This window comes from Monodelphis domestica, chromosome 4, assembly GCF_027887165.1.
Source record: "Monodelphis domestica isolate mMonDom1 chromosome 4, mMonDom1.pri, whole genome shotgun sequence".
NCBI lineage: Eukaryota > Metazoa > Chordata > Mammalia > Didelphimorphia > Didelphidae > Monodelphis > Monodelphis domestica.
The window spans coordinates 34,037,739-34,057,980 of record NC_077230.1 but is presented as its reverse complement, the minus strand read 5'-3'; the positions used below and the strand labels follow the sequence as shown (position 1 = coordinate 34,057,980).

At 33.6% G+C, this 20,242-nt stretch overlaps 1 protein-coding gene across 1 annotated transcript; it reads right to left on the bottom strand.

Annotated features, from left to right (window-relative positions):
• Positions 1 to 392: 392 nt before the first annotated feature.
• LOC130453617 (uncharacterized) lies at positions 393 to 19,514 on the bottom strand. The gene is made up of 11 exons (XM_056793264.1): positions 19,342 to 19,514; positions 17,486 to 17,593; positions 16,910 to 17,015; positions 15,027 to 15,109; positions 12,150 to 12,237; positions 9,935 to 10,145; positions 6,659 to 6,748; positions 6,412 to 6,523; positions 5,511 to 5,607; positions 4,079 to 4,258; positions 393 to 1,248 (listed from the first exon to the last, which is right to left on the bottom strand). Exons 2-11 carry the CDS (start codon positions 17,503 to 17,505, stop codon positions 1,147 to 1,149), a joined length of 1,089 nt encoding a protein of 362 aa, XP_056649242.1. The 5' UTR covers positions 17,506 to 17,593; positions 19,342 to 19,514; the 3' UTR covers positions 393 to 1,146.
• Positions 19,515 to 20,242: the final 728 nt, after the last annotated feature.

Below are 20,242 nucleotides of genomic sequence, written 5' to 3'. Positions count from 1 at the left end.
AAAAGTTCATATAACAAAAGTAACAAAGAAGTGAAATGATTAAAAACTTAATAATAAAAAAAGTAACATGGAAGTAAAATCTCTTAAAAGTTCATATAACAAAAGTAACATGGAAGTAAATCCTTTAAAAGTTCATATAACAAAAGTAACATGGAAGTAAAATCCCTTAAAGGTTCATAGAACAAATGTAACATGAAAGTGAAATGATTAAAAGTTAATAATACCAAAAGTAACAGTAATAAAATGATTAAAAGTTCATATAACAAAAGTAACATGGAAGTAAAATCCCTTAAAAGTTCATATAACCAAAGTCAACATGGATGTAAAATCCCTTAAAAGTTCATATAACAAAAGTAACATAGAAGTGAAATGATTAAAATTAATAATAACAAAAATAACATGGAAGTAAATCCCTTAAAAGTTCATATAACAAAAGTAACATGGAAGTGAAATGATTAAAAGTTAATAATAACAAAAGTAACAGTAATAAAATGATTAAAAGTTAATAATAACAGAATAACAGTAATAAAATGATTAAAAGTTTATATAACAATAGTAACATGGAAGTAAAATCCCTTAAAAGTTCATATAACAAAAGTAACAAGGAAATGAAATGACTAAAAGTTAATAATAACAATAGTAACAGTAATAAAATGATTAAAAGTTAATAATAACAGAATAACAGTAATAAAATGATTAAAAGTTCATATAACAAAAGTAATATGGAAGTAAAATCCCTTAAAAGTTCATATAACAAAAGTAACATAGAAGTGAAATGATTAAAAGTTCATAGAACAAATGTAACATGTAAGTAAAATCCCTTAAAAGTTCATATAACAAGAGTAAAATAGAAGTGAAATGATTAAAAGTTCATATAACAAAAGTAACATGGAAGTAAATCCCTTAAAAGTTCATATAACAAAAGTAACATTGAAGTGAAATGATTAAAAGTTAATAACAACAAAAGTAACAGTAACAAAATGATTAAAAGTTAATTATAACAGAATAACAGTAATAAAATGATTAAAAGTTCATATAGCAAAAGTAACATACAAGTAAAATGATGAAAATTCAATATAACAAAAGTAATTGCATTTTCCATTTTTGCCATATATTTCAGGTTCTGTGTCTTCTTTCCATCAATTTCTATAGTAAGACCCAAATATGATTTTTTTCCAAAAAATCTCTAATTTTCTTAATAGCCTTAAGTATTTTCTGGCGGTCTTTCTTCCTGTTGACTTCGATTTCCTTTGGAAAGAAAAATTAAAAGTGTAATTTTGCATCTACTTATTCAGATGAATAGATTTTCTAATTCTTTACATAATGAACCTGAAAATGAAGCTGCTATAGGATCATTTTAAAGAACACAGATTTTCCAACAATAGAAAAATATTCCCTAGGTCTGGATGAAGTAAAAAATTACATCGTACAATCCTAAAATACATTAAGGAACTACCATAATAGTTTGCCTTTGTGAAACATTTTGGGATTTCATGCATTAATTGTTATTTATCTAGATGGGAGTCCAATGATGCTTGTGCTATTGAAACAATCCCGAATTGAAAAACAATTAAATGGAAAATTAAATTAATTAAAACATTCCTGTTTACTTAAGTAAAAGAATGAATAATAAAATCAATCAATACTTAAATGTATTAATAATTTATTTTTAAAATTAAAAATTAAATTAAAATTGAAGGCTCAGAATATCAGACATTTACAGCTTAAAGGAACTTAAATCAAATACTATATTTTAGGAAAATCCTAGAAACATGTTATGAGAGAAAGTATATTTTAAAACCCTCAAAATTCTATTCTCTTAGGAAATAAATGAATCCAAGAAGAATTTTTTTTGTCTAGTAAGTTATCATATTTCATGGATCAAGTATCTCTAGTCAAAGACAAAGGTATTATACAAACCAGGATTTGCAATTTAGGCCTTATAAAATATGAGATTCTATTTACTATAAATGAAATTTTGCCATTTTCCATGATTAATGTTTTTTAATCTGTTTCAGTGAAATTAATCTGATTGTTCAAAAACTACAAACCTGCTTTCCTGGTTACCAGTGGGTTTTTTTTTTTTTTTAATGCACAGAGTTCTAAAAAAGAATGAAGGGTGGCTTAGCAAATTGAGAGCTAGGCCTAGAAACAAGAGGTCCTTAACTCAGATATGGCTGGGGAGGTAGACTCTAAATGATCATCATAATGCAAACACCAACAACATAGAAATTGGTTCTGATCAAGGATACATGTAATACCCAATGAAATTGAGCAACAGATTCAGGAAGGGTGGGGAGAGGGCAGGGAGGGGAAGAATATAATTCTTGTAACCAAGGAATAATGTTCTAAAAATTGACTAAATAAATTAAATTTTTTAAAAAGTCATTAATTCAAATGTGGCCTTATATACTCTTTTTTTTTTTCATTTCATTTCATTTTATTTATTTTTTAATTTGGTCAATTTCAAACATTAATCCTTGGTTACAAAAATCATATACTATTCCTCCCTCCCCTCCCCCTTCCCACCCTTCCCATTGCTGATGCGCAATTCCACTGGGTATTACATGTGTCCTTGATCATAACCTGTTTCCATGCTGTTGATGTTTGCACTAGGATGTTCCTTTATGGTCTACATCCCCAAACATATCCCCCTAGACCCATGTAATCAAGCAGTTGTTTTTCTTTGGTGCTTCTACTCCTACAGTTTTTCTTCTGAATGTGAATAGTGTTCTTTCTCATAGATCCCTCTGGGTTCTTCAGGATCACTGAATTGCCACTAATGGAAAAATCCATTACATTCGATTGTACCACAGTGTATCAGTCTCTGTGTACAATGTTCTCCTGGTTCTGCTCCTTTCACTCTGCATTACTTCTTGGAGGCTCTTCCAGTTCCCATGGAATTCCTCTATTTTATTATTCCTTTGAGCACAATAGTAATTCTATCACCAACATATACCATAATTTGTTCAGCCATTCCCCAACTGAAGGGCATCCCCTCATTTTCCAATTTTTTGCCACCAAAAAGAGTGCAGCTACGAATATTCATGTACATGTCTTTTTCCTTATTATCTCATTGAGGTACAAACCCAGCAGTGTTATGGCTGGATCGATGGGCAGACAGTCTTTTAGCCCCTTTTGGGCATAGTTCCAAATGGCCCTCCAGAATGGTTGGATCAATTCACAAGTCTACCAGCAATGCAAATATCCCAACTTTTCCACACCCCCTCTCCCCATCATTCATTACTTTCTTTTGCTGTCATGTTAGCCAATCTTCTAGGTATGAGGTGAGTTGTTTTGATTTGCATTTCTCTGATTATTAGAGATTTAGAACACTGTTTCATGTGCTTATTAATAGTTTTGATTCCTTTGACTGAAAATTGCCTATTCATGTCCCTTGCTCATTTATTAATTATAGAATGGCTTGATTTTTTTGGACAATTGATTTACTTCTTTGTCAATTTGAGTAATTAGACCTTTGTCAGAGATTTTGTTATGAAGATTGTTTCCCGATTTGTTACTTCCCTTCTAATTTTGGTTGCATTGGTTTTGTTTGTACAAAACTTTTTTAATTTGATGTAATCAAAATTATTTATTTTACATTTTGTCCCAAAAGCTATGATGTTTGGGCTTGTCATAGACTGTCTTGTTGAGGTCACTTATCCCAAGTCTATTCCACTGATCCTCCTTTCTGCCTCTTAGCCATTACCAAATTGTTTTGATGACCACTGCTTTATAGTATAGTTTGAGATCTGGTACTACAAAGGCTACCATAGTTTCAGATCTGGTACTACAAAGGCCACCTTCCTTTGCTTTTTTTTTTCCATTATTTCCCTGGATATCCTTGATCTTTTGTTCTTCTCCAAATGAACTTTGAGCTTTTCTTTGATGTTTGATAGAATTCCCTTTTTAATTCATCAGGCCCTGGGGATGTTTTTCTTAAGGAGATCCTTGATGGCTTGTTCAATTTCTTTTTCTGATATGGGATTATTTAAGAATTCTATTTCTTCATATGTTAATCTAGGCAATTTATATTTTTGTAAACATTCATCTATATCACCTAGATTAGCATACTTACTTTTAGCGAGCGATTGTCCAGTATAAGGAGTTTTTCACCATTTATTCCTTTACAATAAAATTTTACAACATACTCCTCCATTCCAATACTCCATAACCAATTACCAACTTCAATATTTGTCCACTGTGTTGGCAATGTTTTAGGGGCTTCAGTAGAATAAGGACAGTAATCATCCAATACCTAGAGGTCAAGAGACACAATATTTAAAAAGCTTCCATGGCTATATGTTAATATAACCATAGACAGCAAAAACTATTGTATGCTGCTAGTAGTAAAGTTCATTATGTTGGATAGTTCTACAATGTTTCACTTTCAGTGTATATCATTCGATTGGTTCTGCTCATTTCACTGTGCTTCAGTTCATGAAGGTCTTTCCAGTTCATATAGAAATCAAGTAGGTCATCATTCCTTATAACACAATAGTATTCCATCACCAACATATACCACAATTTGTTTAGTCATTCCCTAATTGAGGAACATGCCCTCATTTTCCAATTTTTGCCACCACAAAGAGCTCAGCTATGAATATTTTGCATACGCATTTTTCCTTATTATCTCTTTGGAGTACAAACCCAGCAGTGGTATTGCTGGATCAAAGGATCAAATGTGTTCTTTTAGAGCCCTTTGCTCATAATTCCAAATTTCCCTCCAGAAGGCTTGTATTAATTCACAACTTCACTAGCAATGCATTAGTGTCCCAATTCTGCCATATCCCCTTCAACATTTATTATTTTCCTTCATTGTCATATTGGCCCATCTGTGGCTCTCATGTTCTTTTTTTTGCTCAGTAACACAGGCACAGTCAATCAAGACATACACATGCAATCTCTCCTCTTATTTTGCCAACAACTGACAGTGGTATTTCTTGATAAACTTTTACCATTTTACCTACCTGTTATTTTTTAAATATTGTACAGCCCCTTCAGAGACCCCTTCTGTCTCATGGAGGGAAAATTATCCTAATATGTTATCACTTCCTACCTGCATCAGCCCATTAAAATTCAACTTGCACTTTTCTCTAGGTTAAGTGTATTTCAATACTCTGTGCCATCATTTTAGAAAATTTTCAGCCAACAATATTCTGAGGCCAAAAGTTGAATCAATTATCCTTTGTCCTTAGACCATCCAAATACAGAGAATTCAAATGTTTTAAGAGTTCTTAATCATTCCCTTTTCTTGAGAGAGGTTCTTGAATGATCTCTGGGAACAAAAAAGTGACTTCAAGGCCAAACAGTTGCCGCTATGGTACTTTTGCTCCTTACTCGGGTAATTTTATTCCTGATTAATACTGATTATTAATTATGACAGAATGTTAACTCCTCAATCCAAGGTAAATTATAGTTTTCTAATTCAAGAAAAAGCTCACTCTCTAGTAATTTAAATGGGGAAACAAACTTAAATCTTTGATAAATTTAACATAATGAAAATTTACCTCTTGATCAATTTCTTCCCACTTGTGCACATTCTTTACTTGTTTGTCATGTTTTTTAAAATGAAAGAAGTTCCACAGCTTGCGTTCTTTGATATTGCTAGAATCATACAACATTTGTGAGGGAAATAATTATTAAAACACAAAAATACATTCTACTATGACACAAAAAAGGATCTTAAATAGATGCACACTATAAAAATTTCATGAATTTCAATTCTGAAAAAAAAGACAAAGCTACATGTTCAAAGAGTTTGGAGTTACACTTTTTGTAGGATACGTGCTATGTCAGCACATGTATTAGAGAAGGGGCAAGATCAAATTTGGCGCTATAGGTAAAAATATAAAACTAGATATGGAAGCCAGTTAAGTTAAATATGTGTGCGTATGGCACAATATCATTTCTCTACTTCTTCCTCCTCCACATTAACCACAACTAATACATGATTTGTCTTGTAAGGAGCGAGGGGGTCACTGATTTAGATCTGAAGTAACGCTAGATGTCAACTTGTAATATTCTATAGATGGGAAGTCTGTAACCTATTGATCAGAAAATACTTGAATTTGAACACATGACTAGGTGATAAAACTCCAGTCTGAATGCAGATAACTCAGATTCCATGTCCTATACTTTTCCCACTAAGTTGTTATTATCAGACTCAAAAAGAAATGGATCTCTCTGGGTCACATCCATAAACTGTGAAATTGACACCTTTACTCTATGCCAGCACCCATTTGAGGAAGATGTGAACAACTGAGAAAATTCATATAAATAATGAAGTTCTTTTGTAGAAAGGGGCAAAAAACATAGCAAACAGTAGCCAAAGAGGTAAATTCCAGGAGAAATAAAATGTTTTGTTTATTAAGAATATTGTTATCCATATATAAAAAGTACATCTCTTACCGGAACCAGGAAAATCCCTTTTTAGCCTTTCCCTCTGTAGGTTTTCCAGTGCTAATAATCTCTTCCTCCACTACTATTTCTTCTTCTTCTTTTTCTTTTTTTATTTGGGTCTCTAAGAAAAATAAATAATTCAATGAGTACAACAGTACACAAATATTTTACTAGGATTAGCAAGGGACAACAGCAATCTTTCATTGGTTACTATTGCTGACCAAGGCTTAGACATCTTATAAAGTGAAGAACCTACCTTTGGCCTTGATTTTAGAGCCAGAAGCCATGAAGTCACCGCTGGGAAGGTAACTATCTGAATATCTTCTCCGGGCCTCATTTTTCTCACCTACAAAATGAAGGGATTAAAGTGGGTGGTCTTTGAGGTTCCTTCTAAGACTGATGATCTAGGATATCTACCAAGAAAATACTAGTCCCGCTGCAAGGGCAGTTTAAAACAAGTAAAGCTAGATTGAAGAAGACTTAAAAGGATGAGACAGTCAAAAATGTTGATTAATCAGTTGGCAGTGGTGGTGGTGATCCTTATGTTTGAAAAGTACCAGTGACATCACAGAGTAATATCTTCACTTGTGTATGAATTGGATTTAAGTGAGTTGCACAAAATTGTCAGCCTCACTCTTTCTTGCAGAATCATCTAAATCCTTTGGCAAGACAAAAGTCTGGATAACTGACACTGAACCTAGTTGATTGACACTGAACCTAAATGACTTTAGTGTCTTAGATGTCCAACCAAACTCTACGCACTCCACAGTGCTTACTTCAGCTACATTCATGGCTACTGAAGCAAATTTTCTCATCCACCTATTCCAGGAGGAGGTCTTCACAAGCCTGGAGTAGATATCAACCTAACTTAACCCATCTGTTCAGTTTTAAGAGGCTGCTCCACATGCTACAACTTCTTGGAACCACAGGTGAGAGCTCAGTGACAAGTAGACACCAAAGGTAGATAAGCAGCCCTGAAAAGCGTTCAGCAAGCCCTCACACTAGAGGTTCTAATATTCTCTGAACCACAATCATATTAATTGTTGGTACTTGGCAGCCAAAAAAAAGTCAGCCCCTGAAGTACAGCATTCATTTTCAAACTGTTGCTCAATTCACCAGTATTCATTCTTCCAGATCTCAGATTCATAAGTCTGAACCAGATTTCCTTCTGTTAGCAATGACAGTGATACTCCAAATGTTCACAGATTCACAGTGCAAAAGGAATGCAAGTAATGGATGGCACCCAGGAAAAAGGTGTTTTCTAATGAACAAATTATACAAGTGATATTTATAGCTAAAATAGGAAACCTTCTCTATTTGCCAATAAATAAATTTATGGCGTATGGCATATGATAGATATAAACAAATTTTTGCCTAAAGAATAAATGGGTCAAAGAATGAATCATAGAAACAATCAATAATTTCATTAAAGACAATGATTATAAGGAGACAACATATCAAATTTTTAGCATGTAGCCAAAGCCGTACTTAGAGGAAAATTCACATCTCTTATTGCTTATATCAGGTAAAGTAGAAAAAAAGCAGGTCATAAGCGAATTGGTGATACAACTAAAAATCCTAGAAAAGGACAAATTTAAAAATCCTCAATTAAACAGCAAATTGGAAATCATGAAAATCAAGCAAGGGATGAATAGATTGAAAGTAAGAAAACCATAGAACTAATAAAATAAGACAAATAGTTTGTTTTATGAAAAAATAAAATAAATAAATCATCGGCATACTTGATTAAAAGGGCATTTTGATTTCATTATATTAAAAAGGTTTCGCACAAATAAAACAAATGTACTTAAGATTAGAAATGAAAAAACAAATTCTGAGGAAAAATTTATAGCAATTTTTGATAAAAGTCTCATTTCTTAAATATAAAGAGAACTGAGTCAAATTTATAATACACAACATTCCTCAATTGAGAAATGGTCAAAGGATTTGAATAGGCATTTCTCAGAAGAGATTAAAACTTTACATAGCCATATTTTAAAAAATTCCCAATCACTATTGATGAAAGAAATGAAAATTAAGCCAACTCTGCAAAATGATCTCATACCCTTCAGATTAGCTAACATGACCAAAATGGAAAATGATAAATGTTGAAGAGGAGGTGGGAAAATTGGAACACTAATAAACTTCATTGGTGATAGTGTGAATTGATACAACCATTCTAGAGACTTATATGAAACAATACCCAAAGGTCTATACAACAATCTCACCCAAATGGATCAAAGATAGAATAAAAGGAATTAACTGTGCCAAAATATTATTATCAGCTCTTTTTATAGTGGCAAAGAATTGGAAACTGAGGGGTTGTCCATTATTTAGTGGTTGAATGATCAAGCTGTGGAATATGGTTGTAATGGATTACTATTATGCCATAAGGAACAATGAACAGGATGAATTCAGAAAAAGTGAGCAGAACAACTATAACTAGAGACTATAACAGAAATATTATACAATGATCAACTGTGAAGGACTAAATCATTATCATTAAGCTTCCAAGGTAACACATGAAGAACATACTATCAATGGTCAAGGAAGCTACAAAAAAAAAATCTGAGTGTAGATCAAAACTTGACATCTTCCACTATAATAGTTATATTATAAATTATAAGTTATATTATAAATCTTCATGAGATTTCTATTGAACATGTGTGTTATGTGTCTATCATGATGGGAACCATATGGAAATAGGTATTACATAATAGTATGAGTATAACCTATATCAGATTCTTCACCCCCTCAGGTAGGGAAAGGGAGATGGGGGTATCTGAATTTTAAAATGTCAAAAGAAATGGCCAAAATTATTCCTATAAGTAATTGAATTAAAAAAAAAAAAGATTTTGTTGCAATGAGACCAACAGAATGTTGATAAACCAAAATGGATGTCATTAAAGTAGGATGGATAATAGACTCTAAACAAAACCATGTCCAAACGATGTAATAAGAAATCATATAAAGATTGTCTTCAGGCTAAACATGATCATAGAGATTAAAAAAAAGTCTTGGGTGGAAAATAAGTTGATTTTATAGGTCAAATGGATAGTAATAGGGAAAGAGGAACAAGATCTTTTTCTGTATTATTTCAAAAGAAGGGAAAAGGACTAAATTATAAAAAAAAAGCCTGAGCAAAAAAAATTGTACTGAAATCTTTTCTAAAAGCTTAAGTAATTTAGCAATAGTGTGGCCTGGATGTTGAGAAAATGAGTTTCCTATCACGGCATATTTTGAGGCAGAAGCTAAATGACATTCTGACATACATATAGGATAGATTTCTATAGCAATTAAAATGTTATAGTAGAATATTTCCAAGGTCCCTTATAGTTCAATCACCAAGAGAGGGATCACCAATAGTTGAGAAAGCCTTATAAAGCAGCTAGCATTCTCATTATTAGAGATATGAAGGGAAAAGGAATAGAGACCAGAGATTCGGTGAGTGATAGAAACATTTGTTCCAAATTTCTCTTTTCTATCAGAAAACTTTAGGGTCAAATGTTTTGAGCAAGGATATATGTCTTACCTGAATTGAAATCCCCTTGGGCTAATAATTGCCCTGGTGATAAATCTTCATTTTTTATCTCTTTAGGTTTTATTTTAAATTGTTCTAGTAATAATTCTTCTTCTGGGGCCAATGGTAAAAATGTGCCTTCTTTATTTGATTCATCAGGTTTCTGTTCCATATTCACTTTGTATGTGTTCATGTCTTTATATTTGTCTTGAAAAATGTTAGCCTGAAATTTACCAAATGAACCAAAATAAATCTATTAATTACACGTTATTCAATCCTTTTCCTCTCCAACAGTCACAACCATCTCATTTATTCCTGCTAGCCACTTATCTGACCTCTTTATTCTCAAATGACCCCTTCAGATCTATTACATTCAAAAACATATGCACAAATTCCATGACTAGTAGCTATTGAGTAAAACCAATCAGGAAAGGACGAGAGATTTACATGAGATTAGAGACAGGGATAGGTTTGGGAACTGAGATGGGGACATGGATGGGAATGGGAAGAGGTAAAGAGATAGGCATACAGATAGGAATGAGGTTAGGGATAGAATCCAAAGCTTAAAAGCTCTCCCAGTTAAGAATTGTGTTTTTCAAGGCAAGGTGACACCTTCACTGCCATTTAGTTGCAGGAAGCTGCCAAAAGCAGTAAGATGTTACTGACCTGGTGAGCTTCAGACATCCAGGATGGACATCAGGGGGACCACTTCAATACATATCACTTCCTAACACTACAAAATGAAGCTTCTCTTCCTGCATAGTTCTGTATATACAGGGGGAAAGAGAGTTTCTGCTTCTAGGAGGATTGTAATTTAGTAAAATGGACTCCAAGAGATGTTCAAAAACAGTCAGTGGAAATACCATAATAGCTGAGAAATTACAGTGACAAGCCCTTTTGCAAACTAGAAGAATGTTAGGGCAGGTCTGATGAGTAAGTAACCTGGCCTTAGATAGAGGTATAGATATCGACACATACACACATACACATATATAAATAAATGTGTGCATGCATTTATGTGCATATATATGTATATACAGACACACAGATTTACATGTGTATAGAAAAAAGGAAAAATGATATTCACTACTAAGAGCTTCTTCCATGTCTGGTCTTCTGGTCCTCAGCTAAGCTCTGGGTATATAAGATTTATATGACTACAAAGATATAGATATAGATATATGCATATATACATATGTATATAAATTATTTTATGGTACTCTGGGAATCAAGTATGGAACCCTCTGGTGTCAGAGTATGGAAGGTACTGGGTTTAGACTTTATCCAATAACAACAGGAAAGCCTTGATAATATGCGACCGAGACACTGGGTTTAATCCTCAAATACAAAAAGAATTTACTGATGTGATAGATGGCAGAACCAGTCTAACTAATCTTTGTGAAATCATTGCCAAATGGCGCTTGCTATCCATTCCATCCATTCTACCACTGAGACCCCAGGACTTCTGAAGCATTCCATCTTGTGCTTCAGCTGAACCTTATTTTAAATGTTGTACTTTCCACTTAGAGTATCGAGTAAGAGTGTCTCAAGATCAGGAAATGTTTCATTTTTTCTCTTTATGTCTCCAGCGCTTAGCAGCATTTTGCACACATCCAGAGGTACTTCAATTAGTAGTTACAATGATAGCATAAAAGTAGGGGAAATCGATTGTAAGGCCTACATTCTAGCAGACTTCAGAGGCACATTCACAGAGAAAATAATAATAAAAAAAGCCTGGTGGGCCTTCTTCACTTCAGAACGAAGAAAGTTACTGATTCACATCTTAAGACCTAAGAGTAGTTAATAGCTGCAACGGAGTAAGGGAAGCAAGGAAGAAGGATACCCCAGCCGATGATCCTTTCTCTTGATCAAGTAGACACAATTCATGGATTAGTAGTAGTAGTAGGCTGGGGTTCCCAAATGATTTCCATACTGGATTTTCTAAAGAGTGATAAGTAGTACTAGGCAGAGAGTAGTGATATGGGAGTTTTGGTCAATTCACCTTTCATGAAGCAGTCCTCTTAGGCCAAGAAGAGTTTTAGTAAGATTGAAAAGTTTTGTTTGGACTGATCAAAAGAATGGATGAATGAAATAGGAAGCATTTATTTCATGCATTATTATGGGCACCATTCACACTGACTGCTTTGCTTTCCACCACTTTTATCACTGTGAACACAACTAACATTCAATAAAACTTGATTAATGGGGAGGAACTGTGCTGTCTTACCTGCTCAAAGATAGCTTGGATGTTTTTTCTACATCCCTGATCTTCTTCTATTAATATTTTCAGTGCCCCAATAACAAATTTCAGGTCACTGTGGAAGAAAAGGTAGCAGTTTCATACAACTGGCAATCAAACCATCTTGGAATTAAAGAGATTTGGACTCAAGTTCTAGTTCTAGAACCTAGTTGTAACTTGCCACTAATTAGTTGTATTTACTTGGGCAAGTCACTTAGCCTTTCTAGGCTAGGTAGGAACATCTATTTGGTTCTCTACCTTTTAGTTCAACATTTTTTAAAATATATGTATGCATATATATTTTAAATATCATTCCAGAAATCTCCTAGATATCTAAAGTAATTTCTGTAGACCTCTTAAAATTGCAATTGAAATTCTTAGCTCATTAAATTCTCTAAAGGTTGTATACAAGTTGTAACCAGTTGTGATGAAGTCCATCCATTATCTATGTGACAAATGCAGCACACCCCTAATGAGTTATGATTTTGCCACTGAAAAAGGTGTTTATGGGCTTTCATAATGATGTTCTTCAGTACAGTCAGAGGGGAAAGGTACAAAAATCAATATAATAGAATATATCTAATAGGCAAAAACATTAGCTTGAAATGATTCAGTATATCAGAAAGATATTGATTTGATTAAGATATGAACTTTAAAAAAATTAACTCAACACAAGCAATCAGCAAATAAGCGTAATAAAGACATAGGCAGGGACGTGAAAAATCCTTTTCTCCAATTCCAATAGACTTCTTTTAACTCTCATGGAGGTTAATAAATTAAAAGTAGTTAGGAAACAATAAACTTCCAGATCTCTTTTAAAGTTCATTCCCCTCCGCACTATTTATTAACTATTTGCACTTCATTTGTCAGAACTCGGAAATTTCTGATAGAAGCAATGGGCAGGATTCTCTACTCTGTGTGTTGAGAATATTTAAGAATATCAAAACTTTTGACATGGGCACTGTACCCCCAGAAACTCAGGCAAACTATTTTGGACAGAGAGACACACCTCCAGGCTACACCTAGATCCTATCAGGCTATATCTCAAGATATCTTTTTGTTAAGGAATCTTCATGCCTCCAGGCAGACCCAAGTCAGATGACCACCTCAACCCCACCAAATGCCTAAGTGATTATTAACACTCTAGGTCATGTCCACACCATGACATAGCATCTGTTGTAAAGAGTACAAAATCCCCAGAACTGATGTCGTCTGGGGGGACAGCTTTTCCATCTATGCTGTCCTTAGGGGAGCAGCCTTTCCTTTCATGCTGTCCTCCCAAGGAACTGCTCCCCATCTTGCTGCTCAACCTTGCTATCCTCCTGGCCATTCTCAACATTGCCTCCTAAACTAATAAATTTCTCGTTTTGTTTTTAAGCTAAATTTTGGAGTCTTGCATTCTTGCCAAAGGTATCCTTCCTGAACCCCAGGGGTACACATCTGAACCCCATAACACTTTGTCAGAATATTTCAGTTTGGTCTCTAATTTAAGCAGTCTAGCCTGTTGCATAGTCTTTTTTTTTTAAACCCTTACCTTCCTTCTTGGAGTCAATACTGAGTATTGGCTCCAAGGCAGAAGAGTGGTAAGGGCTAGGCAATGGGGGTCAAGTGACTTGCCCATGGTCACACATCTGGGAAGTGTCTGAGGCCAGATTTGAACCTAGGACCTCCCGTCTCTAGGGCTGGCTTTCAAACCACTGAGCTACCCAGCTGCCCCCTAGCCTGTTACATATTCTTGAGAAGCAAACAAAATGGGAAATATGCAGTGCAAATACAAACTGTTAGTAAAAAAAAAAACAAGAACTAATATGCACTAGTTAGAGATCAAGCAATTCAAACTGTTCTGTGAGAATACCTAGCATGCTTTGTAAAAGCATTTTTCCTCCAAAAAAAAAAAAAGGGAAGACTGAATGGATTTTATTTAAAGAGTAAACTCAAAGAAGGGCAAAACTTCAAGGGAGAACAATAGCATATTTTCATATGAAAGAAAGATTAGTCCTCGATGTTTTGGGTAGGAGGCAGAAAAATAAAATCTAAAATCCATTGATTTGTGTTAATGTGCCCTCAAAAAAAAAACAGCAGAGGGGTCCCCTTTCCTGTGAAAAAAATCCTGAGTTGCAAGCCGGGTGCCAAGTGTCAGTTTAAGAAATTCAGCTTATAAACTAAAAGGGGGTGGTGCTGAATAGCATGGTGTCACTTTTCCTCATTGAAAAATGGCTAGCACAGGCTCAAAAACCCACCTGGAGTGGGGAAAAGACTGGCCAAAAATTGGGGAATCTCACCCTCTGTGCAGACACTTGAATCAGAAATAGCAGTGGGAGACTGCAGCTGAGCACTCTTCCCAAGAGCATGCAGGGGGAGGAGAAACCACTGCTAAGATCTGGTGGTGGGAGGCAGCAGCAGTAGTGGGAGGAGAGCTGGTTCTTATGCTTTGGAACTGACACTTAGCTTCAATTATAGGACAGAAGGTAAAGTTAAAAAAAACATTCTTTTTGTTTTTGTTTTTATCTGTTCTATTTGCTATACATCAAAGTGTATCAAGATGTTTCGAGATTTCTTCTATTCCTGATATTTACTTATTTTAATGCATTATATTATTTCATTCTATATATTTATAAGCCAGAAATGATGAGGCCATTCCTCATCAGGAAAATATTATCCAAAAAACCCACTGAATATATACATTTTTTAAATTGAGTCTCCAATTTGGAAATCTTCCCAGTAAATGGAATTTAGAGGCAAAAGCATATTGTTATTTTATTATTAACCTTTCACTAAGTTTTGTCTAAAAAAACCACTAGTTTACATATTCAATAAAAGCTTACATATATATCTTTATACCTATATATACACATATATATATACCTGGCCATCCAGTACCATGGTACTCTTGGACTTCTACAAATACTTGCTTGTCCTCTCACAATAGTGATATCTCTAATTTTTTCCTTTAAATGGAGAAAATGTTTAGAAAGTGTAATTACAATATAGGCCTAAAGCTCAGAAATCTCAAGAACATGCTTAAAATAAACAAACAAAATCCACTCTCCTAATGTGCTAATGTTTAAAGATTTCATAATTGGATAGGAAAGAGGTTTTAAGGAGGCAGTAGTAAATACTTTTATACTTTTTGCAAAATGAAATATATACCAATATACCCATATACACACTTTGAAAGATTAAATATATTCTTTGATCTTTCTTCCAAAGACATTATCATTATTAGAGGAAGGATGGTCATTTCAAAATTATAGTAAAACATTTTAAAGAGTTTGCCAAAACATCTAGCAAAATAGCACAGAATAAAAAGCAAGAGCCTGCTTATGCATCAGCATAACAACATGAACAACTAATTCAACCATAATTTCTTAAGCATCTAAAAAGTGCAAGTCCGTGTGTTGTCCTGGGGATATAAAGATAAAACATTCCTTCACCTCCAGGGGCTTACAGATTGGTAGACCAGCATTTTGGGGAAAGCCTTAGAGATAGGATACAGAAAGACATAAGAAAAAAGATTGTTGGTCAGAGATTGTTGTGAAAAGTAATCTTAATGGAAATGTTAAAAACAAGAATAATAAAAGAGGTCTAAAATTAACAGGTCCTCAAACTGAACCTTCAAAATTAATAAAATTACTCAGGATTACTTGACAATAATTAAGAGTTCATAAAATATTCTACCATGAGGAAGTCCCAGAAGATAATTAACTCGGCAATCCAGGTGTTCAAAAACCCAAAAACAAAAATGAGAGAGGAAGGATTCTGTATTCTGGAAGGCCTGAGAAAAACTGGAAATCATGTGATACAAATGAAAGTTTGAATAGGAAAGGGCTATAAAATTTACCATAATGAATTCAAGTTGCATATACAACCTTAATATCAACCAATACCCATACAGCAATCAAAATTAGAAAAACAACAGGAATAAGACCTCTTAGACCAATATTTGTGAGGCATATTGATGGTAAAAAACTAGGGGGTTTGTGATCATAATAAAAGAAAAAATAGGAATTTTGCACTACTGAGAAAGATTTAACACGAACAAAATCAATGCAACTAGAATAGAAGTGAAACCCCAAAGTCATCAAAGGCAGGAAATCAAGGGAATATGTGTACACTTACACATTCTTTGTCTGAATACAAAGTGTCCGTTAATTTGGGAAAACCTGAACAAATGCTGTGATATATTATATAATGAGATATTATTAAGTTTTTGAAATTAACAATAAGAATTCTACAAGACATTAAAAAACCCATATTAAATAATGTAAAGTAAGCAGAAACAGAAGGCTCTTTAAAACTAAGGTAAATTAAAGCAGTATTAAAAGATTGCCATCCTCTGACTAATTGTAATGGAAAATCTTAGACTGGGACAAAAGCTAGAGATATAAAAATATACATACACATACACACATGTATATATCTCCGTTGTTCAGAAAGGAGCAAAACTATCAGATTCAGTTGCTGTATTTATTGTTCAGTTTTGCTTAATTCATTCTCTATACTACAAATGATAATTCAGTGGTGAAGGTTGGAGTACATCAGAGAAGATTAGAATGTAAATCTCAGAGACATTGATAAAATTGCATAAAAGAGCAACAATAAAAAAGTATGTAATAAATTAAAATGAAGTTACTGAAGAGTAGGAAAGGAAACGTTTTAAAGAACAAAAATTTTATTTTAATATTGTTATGATAAAAAAAAGAAAGAATTTTGCGTTTCTGCATTTTTTTATTTGATTCACATAATACCTGTACTATGAGCGAATCCATAAAATATTTCTTCCTTTCCTCTGACAACTCGAGGAGTTCGATAAGTTCTGACTTCACTTCAGGTGGTTCGCGGCCAATTTCAATCCTAGGTACAAAATATCCACATTTAATTTATGTACTTTGGATTAAGACATAGCCATGCAAAGAGCAGAATGGGGAAATTCAGCTAAGCTTTCATTCTTACAAAAACAAAACAAAACAAAACAAAACAAAAAAACCTCTTCAGGTTCAAGGAGCATTATTTGCCAAGAAAATAAAAATTCATTAACTAAAAATAAATGCAAATGAAAATCAAGGGTTTGCTTGAGATGTGATAGAGTATTCAGAAAGGAAGGTGCAAATGGGTCCTAAAATATCTTGTGAACTGCTGAACAGAAAAAAAGAGGGTCATTTCTTAGCAAAAGAAGACAAAAAGAGAAACTATTTAAACATGTTAATTAGGCTTTCTTTCTCCCCAATTTTTCTGTTTGAACACATTGCTAAAGAAATTTCCAAATCAAAAACAATGATCTAGCAATCTCTGCATCTTAAAGAAATGTGGGAAAATTTACTTACTGGAAAGGAGAATCGTCCATTTTTTTAAAAGTAGAGACGATTTCTGCTTCATCCAATCCAATTAGATTGATGTCACCTATTTTAATAATCTGGTCAAATACACGGATACTGAAAAATAGAATTGCATAGTAATTAAAATTACATTGAAGATTTTTATGACCTAAAAGTCCAATGCATGTGTATGATTAGAAGATATGGTACTAATTTAAGAGATAGACTTCAATGACTCATCATACCATTACTATAATGGCTGCCACTTACAAATTTTTCAGTCACCACTTCTCTACAAATTAATCAGAAGACTTAGGGGGCTGGTGTGTCTCAATAATTTCATTACCGTGCAGCCTGTCTGGGGATTCTTCCAGGGATTCATCCCTGAATATTTTTTTTTTTAAGTAGGCTTCAAGGATGATTAGTGTTCATTACTGGGTCTGTACTCCAAGCCTTTCCAGCTGGCTAAGTCTCAATAATGAAATGAGATTGAAAAAGGAAAGGACTTTGGCAGATCTTGGAAAACACAGTGAGAAGGATCCAAGAGAAATCATCCACAAACACAGATGCCCTCCTACAAACAATTATCAGAGTATTGTTTCAATTTTAATATTCTTCAGAAAGTCAATAGGATCTGCAGAAACTAAAACAAATGATTCTTCTGAGGTATCAGACAATGCCCCACTGACTGAAGACTGAGTAAGGAGACGATAATTCAGAAGGAAACTTCTAGTTGATATTTTTATTGTAGAGACCTTGGGTGATAATAAACAGATAAATGTCATCATAGAAACTGAGGAAAAGAAAACAACTTTGGGAGGTTAAGAGGAGAAAATTTCCACCATTTATTTGGGATATTCAGGATGGGCAGCTAAAGAAATCAATTCTGTTACAATCTAGGAAGCAGGAAAAAATTCTAAAACCATCTGGGCTAAGTGAGTTGGGGATGAAGAAGTAATGAGCCTCAGGCTTTGAAACAGAAAGCCTGATGGCGTTTTTTGCTTTCAGTTCTATGTAACAGAGTGTCATCTCAGGAAGAATTCTATTTTAAAGTCCAAAATTACATCATGAGCAAGGACATAGAGGGTACCATTTGACCCCAGTTGCATAGTAAATTCTTACAAGGTTAAAGTTATGATTTGGCAACCTATTTGCATTTCTTATTTTTTTCCTTTCTCAAGGATTCACTTTGGGCAGTTTATAGTAATATTTTAAATGTATATTCCTACATTCCTATATCTAGGAAGCCCTCTCTCAATTCAGGAATTATTTTATTGTATAGTCAAATTTCAATAATCTCTGAAGATAGTTGCCAGTGTCTCATGGATACCATTTTTTCTAATACAACCAAAGTATCCCCCACACCCAGATTTTCTCACATTTATTTAGTATAGATCTTTTCTGCACACAATAGTAATTTGTTTGTTGCCTAGTCAATTCAGTTTTTCATTTCTCCAAATCAAGAACTATTTTCCCACTTTCTTTATATCCCTTCATGGAGAGCACAGGTTCTGGAATGGTATAGATTTATAAATACTTGTTAATTTGACCTGATTTGGAAATAGCTGGGCACATGTTTACAATGGGCTCATTATGGCAATTATTAAAGACCTTCTCAATGATCAAGAATAAAGTCACAGTTTACAGACCAAGTTGGAGTGGAATTATAGAATCTTTGTTTCCAAGCCAATTCCATTTCCTTACTAGCTTGGTCATGACAATATTTTTAAAGTTGATATTTCTGTATTTTTCAGAGATTTTATTTGTGTAGTCACTTTCCATGTTTACAATATTAACCCTTTTTAGAATGATGTTAAATCCTCCCTACAAAGTCAATTCTTATAAAATTACAAAACCAAACTCACCATCCAAGTTTGTGAACTGCACCTCCTTCAATAATTTCAGTTATAAAAACCCCTGGTTCCTTTCCATCCTCATCTGCTGGATCAAAGAAGATACAAGTACAAAGCCCCAGTTCGTTGTCACCTATAAATACAAAAATAATAATAGTAATAATAATGAAAGCCTAAAACATCTGAAGCAACAGTAAAAATAAAATTTCCTCCCAGTACAGTTGGCCTGGTCACTCTAGCTTTGCAATGGAATTATAAGCCATCCACTTATACTTTACCGGTATCTTTTCCTTAATAATTAGCAATATATATATATATATATATATATATATATATATATATATATATATATATCTGACTCTGTTTACAGTCTCCCCTAGACCAATGATGTTGCTGAACTTTCTACCTTTCAGCATATAAGCACATTAAAATATTTTTAATGATTAAATTTTTTTCTAAGGACATATAAAATCTATTTTAAGTTCCAAATTCTTTCCTACTCACCCTGGTCTCCAACCTCATTAAAAAGGTAAGCAATTTGATAAAGATTATACATATGCAGTCATGTAAAACATATTTCCTTCCTCATTCATCATGTTGAGAAATAAAACATACCAGGAAAAAAGGAAAATAAAGTAAAAAACAATATGTTTTGCTCTGCATTTAGATTCCATCACCTTTTCCACTGCAAGTGGATAACATTTTTCAGTTTTTCAGAACTGTCTTTCAATCTTTGTATTTCTGGGCATAGCAAAGTCATTTACAGTTGATCATTGCATAGCATTGCTGTTCATGCACCCAGTGTTCTGCTTCTGCTCCCTTCATTATGTATTAGTTCATATAAGTGTTCCAGGTTTTTTGAAATCATCTTAATCATCATTTCATGTAGCACAATAATATTGTTGCAATCACA